At 38.9% G+C, this 20,702-nt stretch overlaps 1 protein-coding gene across 3 annotated transcripts in view; it reads right to left on the bottom strand.

Annotated features, from left to right (window-relative positions):
* Window positions 1-4,914: 4,914 nt before the first annotated feature.
* Window positions 4,915-20,702, bottom strand: part of cdh24b (cadherin 24, type 2b) — a 146,792-nt gene continuing 131,004 nt past the window's right edge. For 2 of the 3 annotated variants that reach the window (XM_084120418.1, XM_084120417.1), the window contains 7 exons: window positions 19,818-19,954; window positions 16,603-16,724; window positions 14,621-14,738; window positions 13,940-14,248; window positions 10,844-11,048; window positions 8,973-9,411; window positions 4,915-7,846 (listed from right to left, as the gene is read on the bottom strand). In XM_084120418.1, the coding sequence (XP_083976544.1) occupies window positions 6,902-7,846; window positions 8,973-9,411; window positions 10,844-11,048; window positions 13,940-14,248; window positions 14,621-14,738; window positions 16,603-16,724; window positions 19,818-19,954 (2,275 nt within the window). In that variant the 3' untranslated portion in view covers window positions 4,915-6,901. The other variant, XM_084120419.1, reaches the window with a different exon arrangement.

Consider the following 20,702-nt stretch of genomic DNA (forward strand, 5'->3'; position numbering starts at 1 on the left):
CAAGACAGCAAGGACCTGGGGATTGTTTGAAGACCAACTGAGCTTTTCCACCCATATTTATCTTTCTGTTTTGCACACACATTTTTTTTTTTTTTTTTCAGCAAAATCCTTTTTTGTGTTGGTGGCCTTACAGAAATCCTTTTTATTTAAAAAATAAAAAAATAAATAATACTAATAAAAAACCTCTCTGTCTGGTATTACAATAATTTCTAGGCATGCCTGATTCACCCCTGCCAGGCAAGTAAACACAGCATCTAAAAAATTTCGTGCTCAATTTAGTAGCATTTTTCTGACTGTCTGACAAGGAACTACTATAATGATCCTCTACCCATTATGAATTCCAAAGTCCTCTTCCTTAAAATAGTTACATGAAAGAAACCACCAGACTCAAAAGGTGAAACAAAGTACAGACAATATACTTCAGCAATACAATTATGAATGCTGATATATTTAAATGGTCAAAATAAAATATTATTGTCTATAAACTGTAGCCCTATAGAATACTAATACTAATGAATACTAATATGTAACACAATACCGCCGCTCCCTATACGCAGAGTATGCAGCCTGTGTAGGACACAAACTACCAAGGGGTCACCATTTTGTGCAACTGAGGAGCTGCCGAATTGGAATGCCTGGCTGGTTTTTGGTATTCAAGGCTTGACTCATTGGTCATTCACATGTAATCTGATTTAAATACATATGGTCTAATAGTTTAACTATTATACAATTATTCAAATAAACAAAATTGCTTTGGATTGTCACTCAATAATATAATAAGTATTCTACTATTAAAGGAATAGCTCACCCAAAAATTTCCTGATCCTCATGTCGTTCCAAACCTGTATGAAATGCACAGCAGCAGCAGAAGCATCAAAACATCTTGGACTGTTTATTCCTATTGTGTCCATTAGATGGCAGCACCATCTTGTTCGCAAAATCAACAAGGAATTTTTCTTGGCTTTTCCTCTAGTCTAGACAATTACGATTTGTCTTGACATAATTGTTGCCACAGGTTTGGGTGGAGGACTATTATTATTATTATTCAACTTAAATGCGGTCAATGTATGAACATCACGTGCATCATGTCTTCTGTTACTATAACCAAGAGACCCTTAGGCTACTGATGGATTTTTTGTCAGCTTACTGTTTGGGTGATCGAACACTAATTAAGATCGTTAACGAAGATTTAATTTACCACTTCAAACCTGAATACACAGCACACAACACAATCTGCCAGTTCATCTTCAAGACTATGTAGGCCTACAGCACACACACACACACACACAGGGAAGCCAGGAAAGCTATTAAGAGAATTAGGGAATAAACACATTTTCTTAGCTGAATAAATGGGGGAAATATCATAGTATTGTTTTATATTTAAATTAAGCAATATCTCCACAAGCAATGTTGTTCGAGCTGTAATTCGGACAGATGCACGAGGTCGCACGGTAATCACAACTAACCATGCAAAATATGACTCAGCTACTCAGTAGGCTACTGTCCTTGCGTATGTGATGTTGCTTTTATAACTCAAAGTGAGGGTAAAATTGAGTAACAAAACTAGTTCTACCAGAAAGACTCGGGAGAATAAATACTGTGACAACTAAACATTTATTAACAGCCCAACAAGCAATCAAGTTCTTTGGCGTAGCTTGCAATCCGAGGGTCCGGATCTGCATATCCTGCCTGAAGACGAAGGCAGGGGTGCAGCCGACCCCCTGCGAGGTATGGGAAGGGACCATCCTGGTGGTGTTGGGGAGGATGGAGGGAAAGACCCATCTTGGTGGTGGTGGGGAGGATGGAGGTGAATTGAATCGTCAGCATCTGCGAACTTAGACGTGTGTAAGTACCAATCTTTTATATCACAAGTATAGGAATATGATTGGATAGATGAGAAGGTAATAAGTGACGTAACAATTGAGTCTTCCCGGCAGAACTTATGCTAAAGCTTCATTTCCAAAGCCATGTTTTAAATCCCAGTTGTGCAGACGGTGCATGTTGTAACACTGCGTAACAATGAGCCCCTATTAGAACTATGCTATTCTATTCTATACTTTTATGAATTCTATTGAGAAAACATGAGAAAAAGGTGAATAAAGACTTAGAGTCAATGTTCAGAAATGATTCATTATTATTATGTTTTGAACTATGTTGTATAGCTGTGTTTTCTGGTATGTTTGTTGTCAATTATTGGTATGTTGTGTTTTAATTATTAAAAAATGCCATGATTTTATATGAAAAAAAAGCTAATAATTGTATTTTATTCAGAAAATATTTTAGTTTGTCTTGTATATTTTTTTTTATTAGATCAGATAGCATTTTAAGCTGTCATATGGTCATGTTACAATGTACCCCAACTATGGGGCATGTTGTCACATTTCACTTCCATTCTTTCGGGGTACATCAAGAAGAAGAAAAAAGCACTGTATTAATAAAACAAAACCACATAATTGTACTAGACATGTGTAAAATTAATGTAGGAAAAAATAAATACTCAGAACCCTAAGTAGATTTACACAAACTGAGAAAGTCAAAAAGCGTTAGGTTGTGCCCCGCTCTCCCCTATATTAGTGGAGTAATAGGGAGTACTTAATGAGGGGGGGCGATTTATTTCAAACACTGCTATTGTTGTTGAACGAATCGGTTGAGTAAATGATTCAATGACTCACTCAAAAATACATACTCGTAAAAGAGAAGGCAAAGTACCTGGATGACCTACTTCTTCAAGCGAGATTCTGAGGTGTGGCATCCCATGAGGCCACGGGAGAGAATTTGTGAATGGCAGTGAAGCAACACAACTGATGCTGGTAGGTCACATGATAATGACATTGCGAATGTTGTACAGATTACATTAATACTACACACATTCATACTGTATAGAATGTGCTTTTTTACCAGTTGTTAAGTGATTACTTGTTTCGTTCCTGAATGCATCAGCGTTTACGAATTAATCGGTTTAGTAAAGATTCAATGACTTGCTCGTATTGTATATACTGCCACTTGTTTCATTCCTGAATGAATCCGTTTTGACTGAATGAACCGGTTGACTAAATAATTCACTCATTCAGAAACATATACATTTTAGCATATCTTTCTGTGGCAGAAATAGTATGCTAGTACGCGAGTCCGAATTCAGCAGTGTAAAGAAACAAGTGGCTGTGCAATTCATTCGTTCCTAAATGAATCACTGATATGAACGAATCGGTTGATTAAATGATTCAGTGGCTCACCCATAATATACAACACTGAATGATATTCAGAAGAACACCATTCTTGGTCGTAAATATGGCTTAATTGCTATAGACTAACATAAAATGGCATTTTTATAAAGACTTTATAAAATGTTCTTTATAAAACGTTGTTGAATGTCCCCAAAAGGAGGTTTTGTCAGATTTATTGCACCAATTTTGTCCCCAAACTAAAGGACACTCACATTTATTTTTTATTTTTTTCAGACCTATGGAAATCTTCTATCCCCTAAACCTAACATAAAATCTTGTTTGCATTTATATCAAGTCATAATTAGGTGTTCATTAAGCAGTTTCCTCTTTTAGGACTGTTCACTGTTCATCAGTCACCAAAATGTTTTACTACCCTTGTAAATATAGGCCTATAATAAAAGGCAGTTGGCAGTAATGCAGAGATAAATATGGCATGTACCGCCAGCCAGTCCCTTTCACCCACTGCCTCAGTGGGCCAGATATTTAGTGGTTTAATTATCAAGGTTGGTGGGCATTGCTGTTCCTGAGGAAGCATAGAAAATGCAAAACTGAGAAACACTTTAGGTTCACATATTCCAGATGTCTTGTGGTTGAGCTGCACGCTAATGATCTAAAGGTTCATTCTGATTTGTGCAGGACACCAAATTAATCTTTAATGATGACATTTTGCAGTGAATTAATGTATTAATAGCAAGTTATTTTTGTTCTTATTCATGTACTTCTCCATGTGTTCTGTGATAAATGCTTTCCTGACTCTGAAAAACTAAATCTTCTGACACTACTTTTAGAAATAACCCATCTGTGGTATCACTCTGCTTCATGAAACATGCCCAGAATATTTGTTTGCATAAGATATCAAACTCGTAATACTTTTTCTGTATGTGCATGTGTGATAGGTTCTCACACCCTGCCTATTTAGATATACAGTACATTGCATAATATCCTGCGCATCAATTATGTAACTCAAGGACAGAGCTTGCATTTATAATCTCACTTTCCTCAAATCATTTTGAATCCCTCTTGTGCTCTAAGTGAATTTTGAAGCAATCACACTCTCTCTGTGTCTCTCTCATTCTAGTCTGCCATTTCCTACATCAAGCTTTGCAAATGTAATTAAACCAAATTTAATCTAACAGGATATGCGCTGGAGCTAATGAATAATTAACTAGCCTCGATTCAAAAAGGTGGCCGTGGCTTGTTTTTTTTTGCCAGCACATACGCTAGTTCAAACACGATCACACACACACATATTGCAGGATTGAAGTGTAGGATAAGCTGGGTGCGGTGGTCTGAAACAACCTTTATTTTCTATGGCTTTCTATTTTATAAGGCATGTCAGGCACACTAATAAATCTCGCACTTTTTACGTAACCCAGACTTCAAATGGAGCAATTTTCAAGGAGAACCTTGCGGTTAACTTTTGTCTGTCTTAAAGTGCAACCTGAACTCTCAGTTCCCATTATTGACCTCGGAGTTTAAGTCTGTCATGTAGCATGAGAGTAAGTGGACTAGACATTGTGTTTACTCCCTGCCAACTCTGTCCCTGTTTGAAGGGCCTCTATGGACATCTCCAAAGCCAGCACTTCATTTACTCCTGTAGAACACAGGCAAGACTCAAAAGTCAAGAGTTCCTTAAAAAAAAAGAAAAAAAAAAAAGAGCATATACACATCAGGTCGCGCACACATCACCTCAAAACATACTGTCTTTATTCAAATTTACAAAAAAGAAAAGGAAAAAATACAACAGAATAAATACATTATTAATACAAGCCATCGTGAGATCTCAGTACCAACAGGGACCACTTGGGGCCACAACAATGCAGTCCAATAGGAAGGCAGAAACCAGGATGAATGCAGTAACTCCACACCCAGTTTACAGTTGACCTAATCTACCTGAAAAATATGGAATGAAATGGGACGCATTCAATTCTTTAAACTTACACCAGGTCACAACAGTTTGAGGCTGTCTACACTGGACGAAGCAAAAGTTACGAATCCATTTGCACTGCGATCTGAAGTAGCACAAGCGCGTGGAGTAAGAAATTTAACGGGCCGTCAATTTAAACTCCCACCACATACAGTGTAGACAGTATCAGTGATTATAAAAGACATTACTTTTTGCTTGTAATGTCGCACCGCTTGCATCCAGTGTAGACACTGACACAGGGTAGTCCAGATCAAATCAGCTCTATTCAGTCATTCTGTAATTGTACTTATCATAAAATAACATTTACATGACAGAGAATGATATTTGGGTTGTTTAACAAGGTGTGGGTTTGTACTGCATAAAGCCCCCTGGTATTGGTGCGCATGGTTGTGCAGTGATACAGTGGTTCTGGTTCAGTCCAGTCACAGTGAGTCCTCGTGGCCAAAAACAGTGTGATTAATCGGGATATCATCGCAGAGTGTGTGCTCAACCCAGAAAAAGGACCTCAGATACATTTATTTGAACCTTTCGCATTAAATTAAAAAAAAAGTTCCGTTTGGGAAGAGCGACACATCCGAATCCGACACTGTACTGTAAATGGTTGGGTTTAATCTGCTTCAGTCAATTCCGTGTCTTCCAGTTATATCCAGTGGATTTCGATGTGGCATTATATATATATATATATATATAAAATATTCTCCAGGTTTCATTTTATTATTCTATTATTTTTTGTTGTTGAAGACTACAGTACTGTTGTTACTTTTCACAATGGCATTCAGTGATATTTACATTTAAATGCATTTACATAGAACATTTTTTTCATGTTTTTTTTCCTCCAATAAAAAAAACAACAACACCATTTGTAATCTATTTGAACATCATGTATAAAAGTGCATTCTAGCTGAAGCAGACCTGTCAGCTCCCATAATTCACCTTCACTTTTTAAATGTGGGATTTTTTTTTTGACAAGTAATGGTTTGTGCAGTTTTTTTGTTTTGCACAATTTTAACATCACTACATTTCAACTGCGTCTTTTTTTTTTCTTGAGCAACTTTGTATACAATCTGTTCTTGGCAAAAATGTAAGTAAATTTGAACCTTGACAATGAGACATCCGCAAAGCAGAATTCCCATGCAGGGTTTAAAATTGATGTGTGTTTGTTTTTGTGTGTATGTGTAAACACAGAGAATCTTTATGCAGACACTTATTCAGGACTTTACTGTAATATTCAGTGCTTTCTTTTGAATAATTCAGTTCTCTTGCTTTTGTGAATGTATTAACAATTTCTGTACAAACATTTATTTTTCTACTCCCTCGTGTGTTGCAGTAACTTTTCATCTGTCGTTCCGGCCTTGCGTTTCTCATTCCCCCGTGGTGCCATTGTTTTGCTCACTGACACAAAAATCCGAGTTCAAATCTCTGACTTTCTCTGTTGTAATTAAATGTGATCTGGTATACAGTGAACTTTGCTTTTCGCTCACTGCCAAACACACTTCAGGAATGTTAAATGCTGGCTAAAGAAACACTGCTTTGACTGTGCTCACACGTCAGCTTTTCAGCACTTATTGCTTCAAATTGCATCAATCACTCTCTCCACTGCCTCTGCTCTTTCAGTTCATTTTTCCTTGTCTTCCCTTATTACCTTTCCTCTTAGTCTCTCCCTCCTTACCCTTCACTTTTCATTATTCCAGCTCTTGCTGCCTTTTAATCACTGTCCCACCCAACCCCTCTCCTTCTCGCTCTCTTTCTCTCAGACATTCGCCTGCTCCTCGTCTCCAGACTGCTCCTCATTTTCTTTCCACTCCCTGTCCTTGTGCTTTTTGTGGGCCTCTACATCTCTTTCCTTATCTTCTTCATTCTCCTTCTCCTTTTCCCTAAAAAGCTGGGCTAATTTCTGGAACTGTGGGCCCCAATCTTCCAGACCTGCTCCCCACACCTCCTTCTCGGCGTCTTTGCTGCCTTCGCTGTCCAGGGAACTGAGGGACCCGGCGCGCGAGCCTGTGCCCTCCAGCCCGTACACCTGCACCGAGTCGTACGGAGGCTGCGAGGGGTCAAAGGTCACCTGTGCCAGCCGCAGACGCAGGAACTCGCCGACCCTCAGGGCGAGAGAGTGAGCACCTCCGATGGGCGCCCCTCTTCCTGACGCCTCAGGTGCTGAGGGCCACGCTCCGCCATAACCCAGGATGCCCCCAAATGCTCCCCGGCCTTGGCCAGTGTATGGAAGCAGCTGGGGTGTCATATCCCTCCTGCCCAGTGGGTACCCGGTTATGCCCATCCGTTCGTGCCAGTCTCCTATGAACCCGCCACCCTCCGGATACATCCCGGTGCTCAGTGGAATGCTGGCCTCTCTCTCGGGCCTGCCCACCACAAATCCGCTGCCCATCTCCAGCCCGCCCCGTCCCAGAGTCCCCGAGTAGTCCCTCTGCTGCTCCCCCTGCAGGATGGTGGCATAATTGCCACTGACCGAATGCATTTCTGCGCTTCCGTTAGCAGCGTCAACCACCCCAGGGTGGTTGGACTCGGCAGGCCCTGCGCCGCTCCTACTTAGGGAAAGACTGCCCCTCGAGGAGTGCCGTCCAGCACGGGGGAGTGTGGAGGAGTCGCACATCCACCCTCCGGTGGTGCCCGGCCCCGCAACCGAACCGGAACGGGTCAACACCAGCTCTCGTTCGCGGGGGGCTGTGTCTGGCTGAACCTGTATGGGACGGGGAGGAGCAGGAGGGTTAGAGCGGGAGGTAAGAATGAGTTTATTCTTCTGTTATTCAACAGAGGGACGTGTGAGGAGAGAGGGAAGAGAAAGTAGAGAGAGAATTCAGACACAATGAGCAGGTGAAAAAGAGAAACAGTGATAACAGTGAAGTGAGACAGTTAGTTATTAGCAAGTAGAGGAAGGAAGTGATAAAGTTAGACAGATGGAGAAAGAGAAATGGTTGACAATAGCTGATACAGGTTAATTGAGCTCTAAAAAGAGCTAACACTGCACTGTGAGATGAGGATGGGGAGAAAGAGAGACAGTGAGAGACAACTTGTGAAAACACATCTTTCATCATCAACCTGTTTGGCACCTACAACAAAGAACAAGCGGAAACTAATCTTCTAGCTAACTAGGGATGTGCAAAACAACATATTTTCACACATGGGACGTGTCCTCACTTTGATAAAACTAAAGTAAGTAAAGTAACTTTTTCAGTGGGAAAATATTTCTACATTTTGCGTTTCATTGGATAAATGTGCATATGTGTAAAATCAGACATTAAAATTCAGTGGTTGGGCTCTTAAGACATGCAACGGTATAAAAAATAATGCACGCTGCTTTCAATATTTTTGAATTCACGCCTTTCAGTTGTAACTGAATCTGTGGCGAACAACTGTCTCAGAGCAACACACATTATGAAATAAATATTAATATTAATTTCACAGTTGTTTCCAAGTCTCCGGTTCAGTGAATGTTTATTAGCCATATTACATTAATACTGATTCGATGCTGCCGGAGTGTGACTGAGAAGTGTGTCTATGAATTAAAATTAGCCATACAGTTTATTTTTTCTTAGGCGTTGTGTTTGCTAAAGCTGTTTAACTTATCCAGCCTTAAGCATTGAGTGGTTTTCATATTGTCTTGTCAGTATTACTGTTTGTTTAAAAGTCCATAAATTATGAAACAATAATGCATTATTTAAAGACCTCTGGAGAATGAAGTGAATAAATTCAATGTACTACATTTGGGTTTTACCCCAAATATTGGTAATTAAAGCAGCTTTGTGATTAATTTAAACATGGTGATTCTGGACTTCTTACTTAAATAATTAAGTATGTTGCTTTACCCAGTCCAGATCCTGGCTTTGACTCTGACTCTGCTGGGCATCACTGCTGGCATCATCCTTTGAGTCATTTTTCCTTGGCGTTCCTCCCTCAGATGTGGTAGCTCCGTCCTGAGATGCTGTCCCTTCTTTACAGCCGTGACCGGCCTCTGATGCTGGCACATAAATGGCCCCGGGCTCCAGAGGGCCAACCATAGCCGCCTGGTTTTGAATGACTAGAGAGTGGTCTGGTTGATTCCCAGGAAAGCGGTAAGCAAGCTCGGATAAGCCGGGCTCATAGGGGCCCTGTGAGCGACGCAGGACTGGGAGAGTGTGGCTGCTGTAGCAAATCCGCCCATATAGAGGGGCTCCTTGACTGTTGTACTGCCCCGGGTCAATCGCTCCAGCCTGAGCCCAGCTGCTATACGCGCGAGCCTTCTCCTGACAGTGTTGTGAATAACGTCTGAGGGAACACAGAATATTTTATGAATGGAAGTTTTATGCAGCCTGCCAAATAAATAATAAAATAAAATACTAAGATCATTTTAAAGAAAATAAAAAAAGAACTGGCAGCACCATAAAAGGAGTCCATACGACTTGAGCAGGATATTCCAAGTAGTCTGAAGCCACACAATAGCTTTATATAAGGAACAGACCGAATTATAAAGGTTGTTATTCACCTAAAATCTTCCACCATGTAGCTTTAAAATCTCATTCATGCTTACACACTCGCACATCTGCTAATCTTATGTTTTTGTCGAGTTTGTGTGCAACCTCAAGAGAGGTGATAATTGAGATAAAGCCATAGGTGTTTGAGATGGTATAATTTGTCTTCTGCTTTTGTTTGCTGCGTGCCGTTGTTGTTGACTTTTAGAATGCCCATGGGGAAGTTTTGTCATGCGTTCATGCAAAAAACAAACAATGTACAGTACATAAATATGAAAATCACACAACATAAAAATCGCAGAATCAAAATGACAAAACAATTCATCATCACACAAACACTACTAAAACACTCTTTCATTTAGCTTTTTACCTTTGACTTCAGCTTAAAACTGATTCTGTAGTTCTTTAAAATATAACTATTGTGAAAATTAAATGTTAAAATGAGCAATTCATAGTAACATTTCAAATGATCATAAAATAAACAATGATCAACTGAAACCTCATTCATCATAGACAATGAAATTCTTATAACCTAAAGAAGCATTTAAATAAATAGGGCCATGATGAATTAAAATAGTGTCTACAAATAAGATGGATTTTGGAGGTGATTTGGAGGCAGAATTAATAGTATCAATGCATGATTTGAAGGAAAATGTAACTGCTATTTTTAATAGTTCACCAAAATAATAATAATAGTTCACCAAAACAAAATAATAGTTCACCCAAAAATGAAGATTCAATCATCATTTGCTCATCCTCAAGCTGTTCCAAACCTGTATGAATTTCTTCCTTCTGCTGAACACAAAAGAAAACATTTTGAAGAATGTCGGTAACAAAACAGTTGACTTCCATAATATTTTTTTCCCCATACTATGCAAGTCAATGAGGTCCCAACAACTTCTTACCCATATTCTTCAAAATATCTTCTTTTGTGTTCAGCAGAAAAACAAAATTCAAAAAAGTTTGAAAGAACTTGAGGGTGAGCAAATTACAGAATTTTCATTTTTGGGTGAACTATCCCTTTAATACACTTTCAAACGTTATAGTATACATTCCGCTAAACATCCCCTTTAATGTTCCATGGGAAGAAAAAAAAAACATACAGACTTGAAATTACATAAGAGTGAGTGAATGATGCCAGAATTTTCATTTTGGGGTGAACAATCCCAAGTGCATTCAGGAAGTGAAGAGGAGGAGTGAGTTGATGTAACAGATGTAGCCGCACTCACATGTTCCTGCTGTCCAGGGTACGGTACCCCCTGCGTGCGTTATGTGGGGCGCTCTGCAGCGCTGTGATGTCGAATGCAGCCGTGTCGGCCTCACCTCCTCCTTCATCATCATACGTGATGATGTTCTCTCTTACATCATCCTCCTCTAAAGGCGAAAGCGAGTCCCTTTTCTGCCTGCGCAGAGACAGAGACAAAGCACTGACAGCTAGAGAGAGAGAGGAAAGACAGAGGGAAAGAAAACAGTGAGAGATGAAGAGAAAAAGAGTGAGTGTTTTATGATTCCATTTATAAAAATGGAGGACATGTGTGTATGTGCTGGGTGACAAATTTTTGCAATAAAATTGCAGGGTGCTACAGAAAGACTAACACTTACAAAGGCTGATACCCCATAATAACTTTTATTACACAGCTCTGGGAAATACTTGATTCTGATTGGTCAGTCACTGCATCCAGTGGTCTGATATTTCCTAATATTCACAGTCGTCCATGACAATGCTGTTTATCAGAGCACTCATCCGGGTGACTGAATTTGGCGCTGCTTTCACGTCTTTCATATCACACTGCACCTTTCCATATCACTCACAATCTATCTTTTCATACAAAGATATTGACAGTGTTGACAATGACCTCAGAGGACTTCAATATTATTACTATATTACTATAATATTGTCACAGACAGTGTTCATCTTGTTGCTAGACCTATTGTTTTGCACACTGTTGTGCACTATTTTTCCATTTTTCTTAGCGTAAGCTCTAAGATACTAATATATATATATATATATATATATTTAAAACGGTTAGTTCCAGTCTTTGATTCTGATTGGTCAATAACTGTGTTTTATTCATGATAAACCACGGCTATGACCGCTTCACCCATCGGTTCTATGTATCACTACACATCACCCCTAGCAACCACTCTTAGCAACTTAAACAATGTTCTCATTGATATTGTTTATTGAAGCTTACAGAGTAGAGTATTGTGAGAATGAGTGTACCTGCATTTACAGTAGATATAGCATTTTCTTTCAGGTCAGTCCTATATTCGTAATAAAAAAATCTGTTTGAATGTCCGCAGCGATAATTTGTCCTTTTAACAGTTAAGGTGTTATCCCGTGCCTTGACACGCTAGTCATTTGTCAGCTGCATCTTGCTTCTCCGTGGACCGTGTTCACAAGTCTCAGTCCTTTCAATATAAAAGTATTCTCTACTGACTCACTCATAAGGACAGTCTTTGCCGCCATCTAATGGCTAAATAATGTAACTTCTGTTGCTGTTTATGGTCAGGGACTATTTTTTCTAGTGGAAGGAAGGCTTTTAGTGATTTTACTTCATGAAACTTGCATTGATACATATTTTTTGGCTTTAATATTTGTATAGAGTTCGGGATCGTTACGTCACATCGCAATGCATTGTGGGAATCACGGTACGGAAGTAGATGTACTGTATAGTAGCGTATAGTAGGCAGTAGGTAATGCTGGTCATTTGGTTATTAATTTAGGTTATTTTTTGGAAAATGGTTCAGTATTGCTGTATTGTGAACTGCTGTAATCGGTCTCATGATCGACAGGGCAAACGCCTCATAAATCATATTAGTTTTCCCCATTTTTGTCGGTTGGCTTGGGTCGCCGCTGGTCGTCAATATACTACCGGACGAAAACAGTGGATTATTGCACGTATGGTAAATTACTCCTGAAGTGTAACAAACCCGCATAGACAAGCTTCATAGCTCACAGAATCTGACAAGTGTGTGTGTCACCACTGATGCTTGGTTAACGGTGCGAACGATTGTTTTCTCTGCGTTTACTTTGTAGATCTGCAGATCTTGCACTCATCCATTTGTGAACAGCAAGTGAGCCTCCAGTGACAAGTTTTTAAACTGATCGGAGCAGAGACTTCAAACAGAAAGCACAAAGCCTTTCTTTAAAGTGAATTTCGTTTTGCATTAATTTGTATTTTAATTTTAATAAATGTTTCATCAACCAATTGCCTGGATTTAATACATAAGAAGTAAATATAGCAGAGAGGCGCCGGCACGTGAACTGGAGGTTGTCTCAAATTAACCAAATCTCATGCATATAAGGTAGTCTACTTGCCTCATAGACCTGAAAAATAAGGCTTGAATGTTGTTGCCGAGGGCACAGGAAATTGTTAATCCGGCCCTGGATCGGAGGTGTAAGCGCTCACTCCACAGACCAGGTAGGAGAAAATATCAGGGAAACTGAGGCTTGGTAAACTTTCATAATTATTACTCCATACTTTGTTCAGAGGGATCGATTCCGCCTATAATCTCAATTTTTTTTGGCTTCATTATTAAGTTTGTCAGTATACGGTATAGCCAACTTTTTTTTGTCACGGTCCATAACTCTTTCTCTTTCTTTCTCGGTGCCGGTGGAGACCGGCCGGCTACGCTATTACCTTATTCCAAACCGGCTTTTGCGTTGCCTCTAAAATGGCCGCCGTTACCCACAATGCACCGTTCCATAACGTCTACGCCCGAGCTCTATTGTGTGGTAACCGTTTTATTAAAGCAATAAGGTACTCGAGGCTAGTGCTAGTCACTGCTGAAAGGGTTGCAGGCACGTCGCGAAACGCCTTTCAGCCCTGACCTATTCACGATACAGCACAGCACATATAACGTTTTATATATATATATATATATATATATATATATATATATATATATATATATATATATATACACACACACCGGTGAAGTAGCTTTTATTTTTACATTTTCATTTAATTTAGGTTTGAGTAATTTTGTTACATGCTTTTGTAATTTTTATTGGTTTTTATTTTATAAATATTTCTATTCAGCTTTAATTGATTTTTATTCCAAAAAAACTTTTTTTATTTCAGTTAGTTGCCAAGGCAGGTTTTTCCATCTAATATTTATATTTTATTTTGAAAATTATTTTAATTAGCTTTGATTTTAGTTTTAGTTAACAATAACAATACTGATACAGATAAAATTATAAAATACTTTCAACTAAAATCTGCTCTGCGTCTTGGTCCTGATGACCTTGTTTATTTTGTGATAATGACCATCTGACTGTACATGATCCCTACTATATGGAAGCTAAACACTAAACTTACCCAAAAGAGTGGCCACACAGGCTAAAATGGCCAGCAGGGCGGCAGTGCTGAGTCCAGGGGAGGGCAAGGAGGAGTGCTGGGGCAAACAAACTGTCTCCCTGTCCCACTCTGCCTCGCTTTGCTTCTCTTTCTCTCCGGCCCGGGCTCCTCCTCTCAGACAGGGACATACGGACACCGTGACTGTCCCAGTGCTGGTCAAACCGGAGACCCCGTCCCTCAGGACCAGCGGGACGTAGAGTGTGAGGGAGGAAGATGTAGAGCGAGACAGTGTCTGCAAAGGTGACGCCAACACCAAGCTAGCAGTGGGGCCTAGAAAACAAGAATAATAGCAGAGAAATGGAGATACATAGGAAAAGGGGGGGGCTTTTAGATCAAATTGAGCTCGATGGAACTTTAATTTAATTGAACTCAATCGAGTGCAGTTTAATTCCATTGCTGCTCGTATAACATTTGTACAGACCAGTGAGTCCAAATGCGACATAAATGCCAGAGCACATTTCGTCTGTGTGTGCCGGGAGAAGATAGATGTGGCAGAGAAGCAAAAGCAAACAATGGGGAAAACAAAGGAGCAGGGCACAAAGCAGCCACACAATGTGGTTGCACACACAGTCTAACGGATCAAGAGAGACGGCGATGCACACGTCTGGATGGGAGAAACAAATTGTGGAAGAAACTGCAGACCTCCACTCTCCCTGACGCTGAAGTTTAGGGCAGCGTTGGAGTCCGGAGGGATGTTGAAATGGACGGTGCTGTCATTTCCTCCCTCGTCTCTATCAATCGCCCGCAACACCTGCACCACCTGAGAAAATGAGATAGGAGAAAGATGGAGAGAGAGAAACAATAATAAGGGGCAGAGCCAAAAGGGAGAAAGGAGAAGAGAGCGAAAGATTAATGAAGAGAGAGGAGAGATTATAAAAAAACAAAAAAAACAACCTGATGCACATTTTAATCTCAGATATCAGCATTAACCTCGCCAGCACCTTTGCAAATGGGTGACTTGAGACTGATTAGCCCACACTATGCAGTCAAACAATAATTAACTCTGACCGAGTAGCGAGCCTTGGGGAACACCCAAACATAGACACACTTTAGCATGTGCTCTAAAAATGAGACACCGACTCCAGAGATCCACTTAAACTAGAAATATTCACTCGATGGGCCTCTTTTTGCAGTGCTCCCCACACACATTAGGGAAAAAGTTAAAACAAAAATGAGCCATGTGATGCAGATCAGAGCTGTGGGTTAGGCGGTTGTGCTGAGCCATAAAAATGGAGCATTTCTCTGTGCTCTGCCGTCACGTTAGTAGTTTTCTGAGCCTGTCACCAAACTTTCCTCCTCATAATGTGACTTGAGGAAGGACGTTATGCAAGCTTCAAGTTGAATAAGCAAGCAGACATTTAGTAAAAGGCTTCTATCCAAAGTAAATTATACAGTTCCCTAACAAGATAAATTGACAAAGGGATCTTTTCTATCTCAGTCAGATTTCAGCTTTGCCATTACAGGAATAAATTACATTTTACAATATATTAAAATAGAAAACAGTTATTTTAAATTGTAATAATATTTCAGAAGTTAACTGTTTTTTACTGTATTGTACTAATAAAATAAATGCAGCATTGGAGAGGCTTCTTTCAAAAACATTTAAAAAATGTTACAGACTGTATAGTGAAGGTAGTGTAGTGGTCATCAAACATGAATGAGGAAAGACTGATTTAGTTTAGATTATAAATAAATTCAGGAAATTGATTAAATAGATTTTATTGTCCCTAAAGGAAAATTATTATTACTAATAATAATAAAGACAAAAGTTTTACGAGAAAAACATTTAAAAAAACAATGTCTGATGAAGCATCACAGAAAACATTAAAATACCAGCTATGTGTTCTTAGTTTTACTACATTGCGAGTGCACAAAAGTACCTACATCACATTTAAAAAATTTACACCAGGATATCAAACTTGCATGTAAGCACATTCAATGTTGTTCTAGGACCAACAAAGTTGATAATAACGTTGATCAAGGAACTACTTGTCCTACTTGGTGAAATCACAATAAGCTTTCACAATTACCGCAAGCTGTGAAGACAGCAGAATGATGAAGACAGGAGAAAGGACACAAGCTATGACAACTTAACAGATGCACAACATCCAATTAAGAATTGAAGAAAAAACATGAGTCAGGCGAAAAGGGAAAAAAAGGGACAATATCACGGAAAGACAGGCACTCGCAATGAAGGAGAGGCAAAATGGATGAAAGCCAACAGACCAAAAGATGAGCAGATTATAATGTATATCTATAGAGAGGAGATGAGAAAGCTTGAAGCATCCACTAAATGGGAACAGCAGCGATTCAGCTGCAGGGTAACGGCAGAACTAATCAATCAGCGTGCAGGCTGTATAAATGGACACACTCACAGATGTGCACAAAAAATGAGAGCGTACCAAAAAAAAAAACCACCATGCACCACCAAATCTATATGAACACAAAGAGTGTGAGTCAGTGAGTCTAAAGGCCTGAAGTCTTGAGAAAAGGTAATTAATTACCCATAATACATCTGTGACAATTACCTAATTACAGAGCTTAACAAAAGGACTCTCATTAGAGCACTTCGAACAAGCACGACCTTCCTTGCACCCATTATAACATGTGGCTTGTTCTCTCACCTGTCCAGTGGAGGCGGAGTCACACATGGCTGTGTTGTACTGTCTCTCTAGCTCTGGAGCATTGTCATTTAAATCCAGCGTTTCTATGGCAACCACCACTCTGGACACCTGGCTGGGGTTATCTGAGGTAATTGAGAGAGCAGAGAAAGCAAGTCACCAAAAATACACACGCATGACACAGCTTGAGTGGCTACTTGAGGTGTGCTCGCCATGAGCCTCGGCTTCTGAAGGGAAATTGTTCTCTTTTAAAGTTTATCACACATTTCCACTCACACTTTGAGAAATCATATGCTGAATGCCGACAATTTTTACACACTCGTGCTCTTTTCCAAACAGTACTGAGCTGCCTACGGAGGCAGTATTTTAAGGCATTGTATTGCAAAAGGTAGCAGCATCACATGTATCCTTTGCAGACAATGCAACTTCATAATGCATTGCGGCAAATTCTAAAAAAAAACATTAAAGTCCCCATGAAATCAAAAATTAAGTTTTTTGGATTTTAGTATGAACATGTTAGTCTTACTGTTATCTATAAGCTCCATCTATGTGCTCCAAACCAATGACAAAATTCACATTTAGAAGATATAAGCATTCAAAACTTTCGCCAATATGGATCACTGATTTTGATGACATCACTCTGCACTTCAGCTTCTAATCAGATTTTCTGTCCAATCAACTACAGCGAAACTACAGACGCTGAAGCTGCAGCTAAAATTGTTCACTTGTTCACACATTTACTATTTTCTACATGGTGGATGGCACATAGTGCACTATATAGGGGATAGGGAATGATTCAGACGGTGTAAATATACGTTAGTTTCACGCGAACCGCACACACAGTCTGTTCAGGTTCAGAGACACGATAGCACAGAGCAGATCATATGCGCAGATCAGATGTATCGGAGAAACAGTAAGTGATTAGGAGGAAACTGCGGCTTTACTGAGCTCAACAGCTCCCAGGCTGTAATCTAAACTAACCGCTATTGGCTATTTAAAAAAAGGGGAGGAGCTGTTCGATATGTCCCGCCCTGTCTTCCTGTTTCTGTGGAAATTACGTCAACACATTGAATAATGCAATGCATTTCAAGGCACTTTAGTGGGCCTTTAAAAATGCATCCAAGATAGAAGAAATGTTAAGTATAAATAAATGTATATTTCATTTGATACAGAAATGAATATATTATTTATCTAAATGAAAAAATACAGCATTTTAGTCTGGATTTCTTGTATTGTCCTAACTCTGAACCCTCAATTTTTATGATTTTAATAATTGCTTATTTGCAGTACATTAATAATCATTCATACCATTTTTATTTTATTACTATTGATTTTCTATTTTATACCTTCTAACTTTTTTAATGGTATTGTTGTAATATATATCTGGGTCTATTGCTTGGTCTTGTCTGTAAAGCACTTTCAACGGCATCGGTTTGTTTGGAAAGGTGCTATATAAATAAAATAGGATTTCAGCAGTTACTTTTCATATTCTAGATGAATGGCTTGTCATGACGAACAAACAGCTTTCAGTAGCTTTTAATTCAGAATAGATCGGCATATTGGTACAGTATAGGTTGAACAAACTTAATGGATTGGTTTGAGCCAAAAGAGAAATTGAAGCATTCTGTCTTTCTTGCTATAATTCAGTCCCACACACTTGCCTGTGGTTTGGACTGCTTTCACACAAATGTCTTGGACTGCATCCACACACACAAACGCACGTACACACGTACACATGCACATACACACACACACGTACACACACACAGAGCTATGACATGATGTTGTGGATTAGTGCCCACTGCTTCACATTACTGGGAAGAGGCTTTGCCTACAATAGCCATCAGGCCTCCCTGAAGCTGCTTAGACCTACTTTCCATACTGTAACACAGCAGCATAGATCATCTACTAGCATGCTATCTAACTGAGCAGTGCAAATTCAATGTATGTTCAAACCATGTTTAATCCATGCATAAAAGAAGGATAAAAACACAAATCCATTAAATATTTGCTAGTAATTTTAGCCATAAATATTGCATCCTTATACAAATGTGATCAGGAATGTCGCAAGCCAGATTAGAACTTGTTAGCAAGTAGACATGGTGGCATGGACATTTTCAAGCATTATTATGAATTATTGAGCTAGTGAACAACATGCCGTTCTGACCAATTTCCAGGTCACTGTATCTTGGGAAATTATGAAAAACACTGCTAACATTTTCCAGTAGTGTGACAGTAGCTCAGGTGTTTTCAAAATAGTGCAGCTTTTCCAGTAACAATCTACTTTTAAAATATGTAGCGGTTCATCATGGCAAATCATTGTTTTTAATGTCAAATTATATTGCACACATAGCTTACAGCCGAGCAAACTGAGGCACTAATCTAATGTGCTCTCCATGTAGTCATTTTAATGAATTAAACTTGAAAGGTATTTAAAAAAAATACTTGAATATAACTAAATAATTCTCTATAAAAAGAGGCAGTGATTTCTGCACATACACATGAATCAGTGAAGCGTTTCAACAAGCCAATTCAAAAAGAAAGAAATCACTGATCCTTGCCTCTGTGCAGCAGTGTTAACTAAAATATTTTCATTTATTGAAATGAAGCGGAAATAAAATAAAACATAAATATTGGATGGAAAAACTTGAACTTAAAAAACTAGACCATTTTAAATGTTGTCTTGGGCCTTGGCAACTAACTGAAATAAAACTGAAATAAAAGTAAATAGAAATAAAAATGACAAACTATTAAAATAAAGGCTAATTCAAAATAATAATAAATATAAATATTGAAAAAACAATAAAAATGACAAAAGCACTTACAATTACTAAAAAACTAAAATAAAAATGACAATATAAAAATCTAAGCTAATTAAAAATATGAATGCATACTATAATCAAAAGTACATAAATAACACTACAATAATTCGGCTGTGCAGAAGTCACTGCATTTTTTTTTATATATATATATTTAGCAATATTCTAGTTATATTGAGCTATATTCTCTTTTTTGTATTAAACTATGTTCAAGTGTAATGCTGTCAACCTAAACAAGATTCTTTTATTTACAGATTCAGAAACTTCTGAGCTCTGATTAAATGATATAAATGTATATTTATATATGGATATTTATCCAATTATATTCATTCACAACAGTTAGCTATTTTTATTTGTAGCTAAATACTTCCCTGTCACTGTGACTGTGTGTGTGTGTACCTCTCTGTGTGGCAATAATGGTGATATTATGCCACTGCTCGTGCTCTCGGTCCAGCTCAGTCACTGTAGTGATGAGCCCAGTGTCTGGAGTGATCCGGAACAGAGCTTCTGGGTCAGACTGAGGATCGATAGAGAACCTGAGGGAGACAGAAGACAAATGGAGAAGGAGAAATGTGTGGCATGATGAGCAGGTAAGCAGATGCATTAAGCCCCGGTCAATCAGAAAATCTGTCATTCAGGAGCTGTTTTAAGCCCAGCGACGGGAAACAAAAGAGCCGTAATTAGCAAAGTAAGAATCCTCAGATCCCTAACTAGGCACTGTTGAAATAACTGTAGTTCACTGGGATGAATCTTGATCATTGGCCTTTTTTCCATGTGGAGGCAAGCAAACGTGCCTTGTAGCATGAATACCTTTATTTCTGTGATAATGTTTTGAAGTGTTTTTACATAGAAAACAGAAAAGCATACAACAATAATTAATGACATAATGGCTCTGTTCCAAACCCTAACGAGCTGCCTACACGGACATCTGCTTTAGGTATTCCAGGCATGTTCCTGATGGGAAGGCTGTTCCAAACAACAGGCAGCAAAATTATGATGCCTTTTTAGATTCCTCATTAGTGCCAAATTTGAAAGTTGTATGTTTTGTGGGAAATACACTGCAATGAGCTTAGTGAATATTTTCATCCCAGATGGTGCATAGTGCCATTTTATTCAGAACTTATAAAGTATTGATAAATACTTTCACCTGCACGTTCAGTGTATTGATCAAATGTAGCTTGTACACCAGTGGTTCACAACCAGGGGTCCGAGGCCAAGGGGGGCTCAAGATGACTTAAAATGACATTATATAGATACTTCTTCAACAGCTGGTTTTTTTTTTTA

This window comes from Abramis brama (assembly GCF_963993115.1).
Source record: "Abramis brama genome assembly, chromosome: 7".
NCBI lineage: Eukaryota > Metazoa > Chordata > Actinopteri > Cypriniformes > Leuciscidae > Abramis > Abramis brama.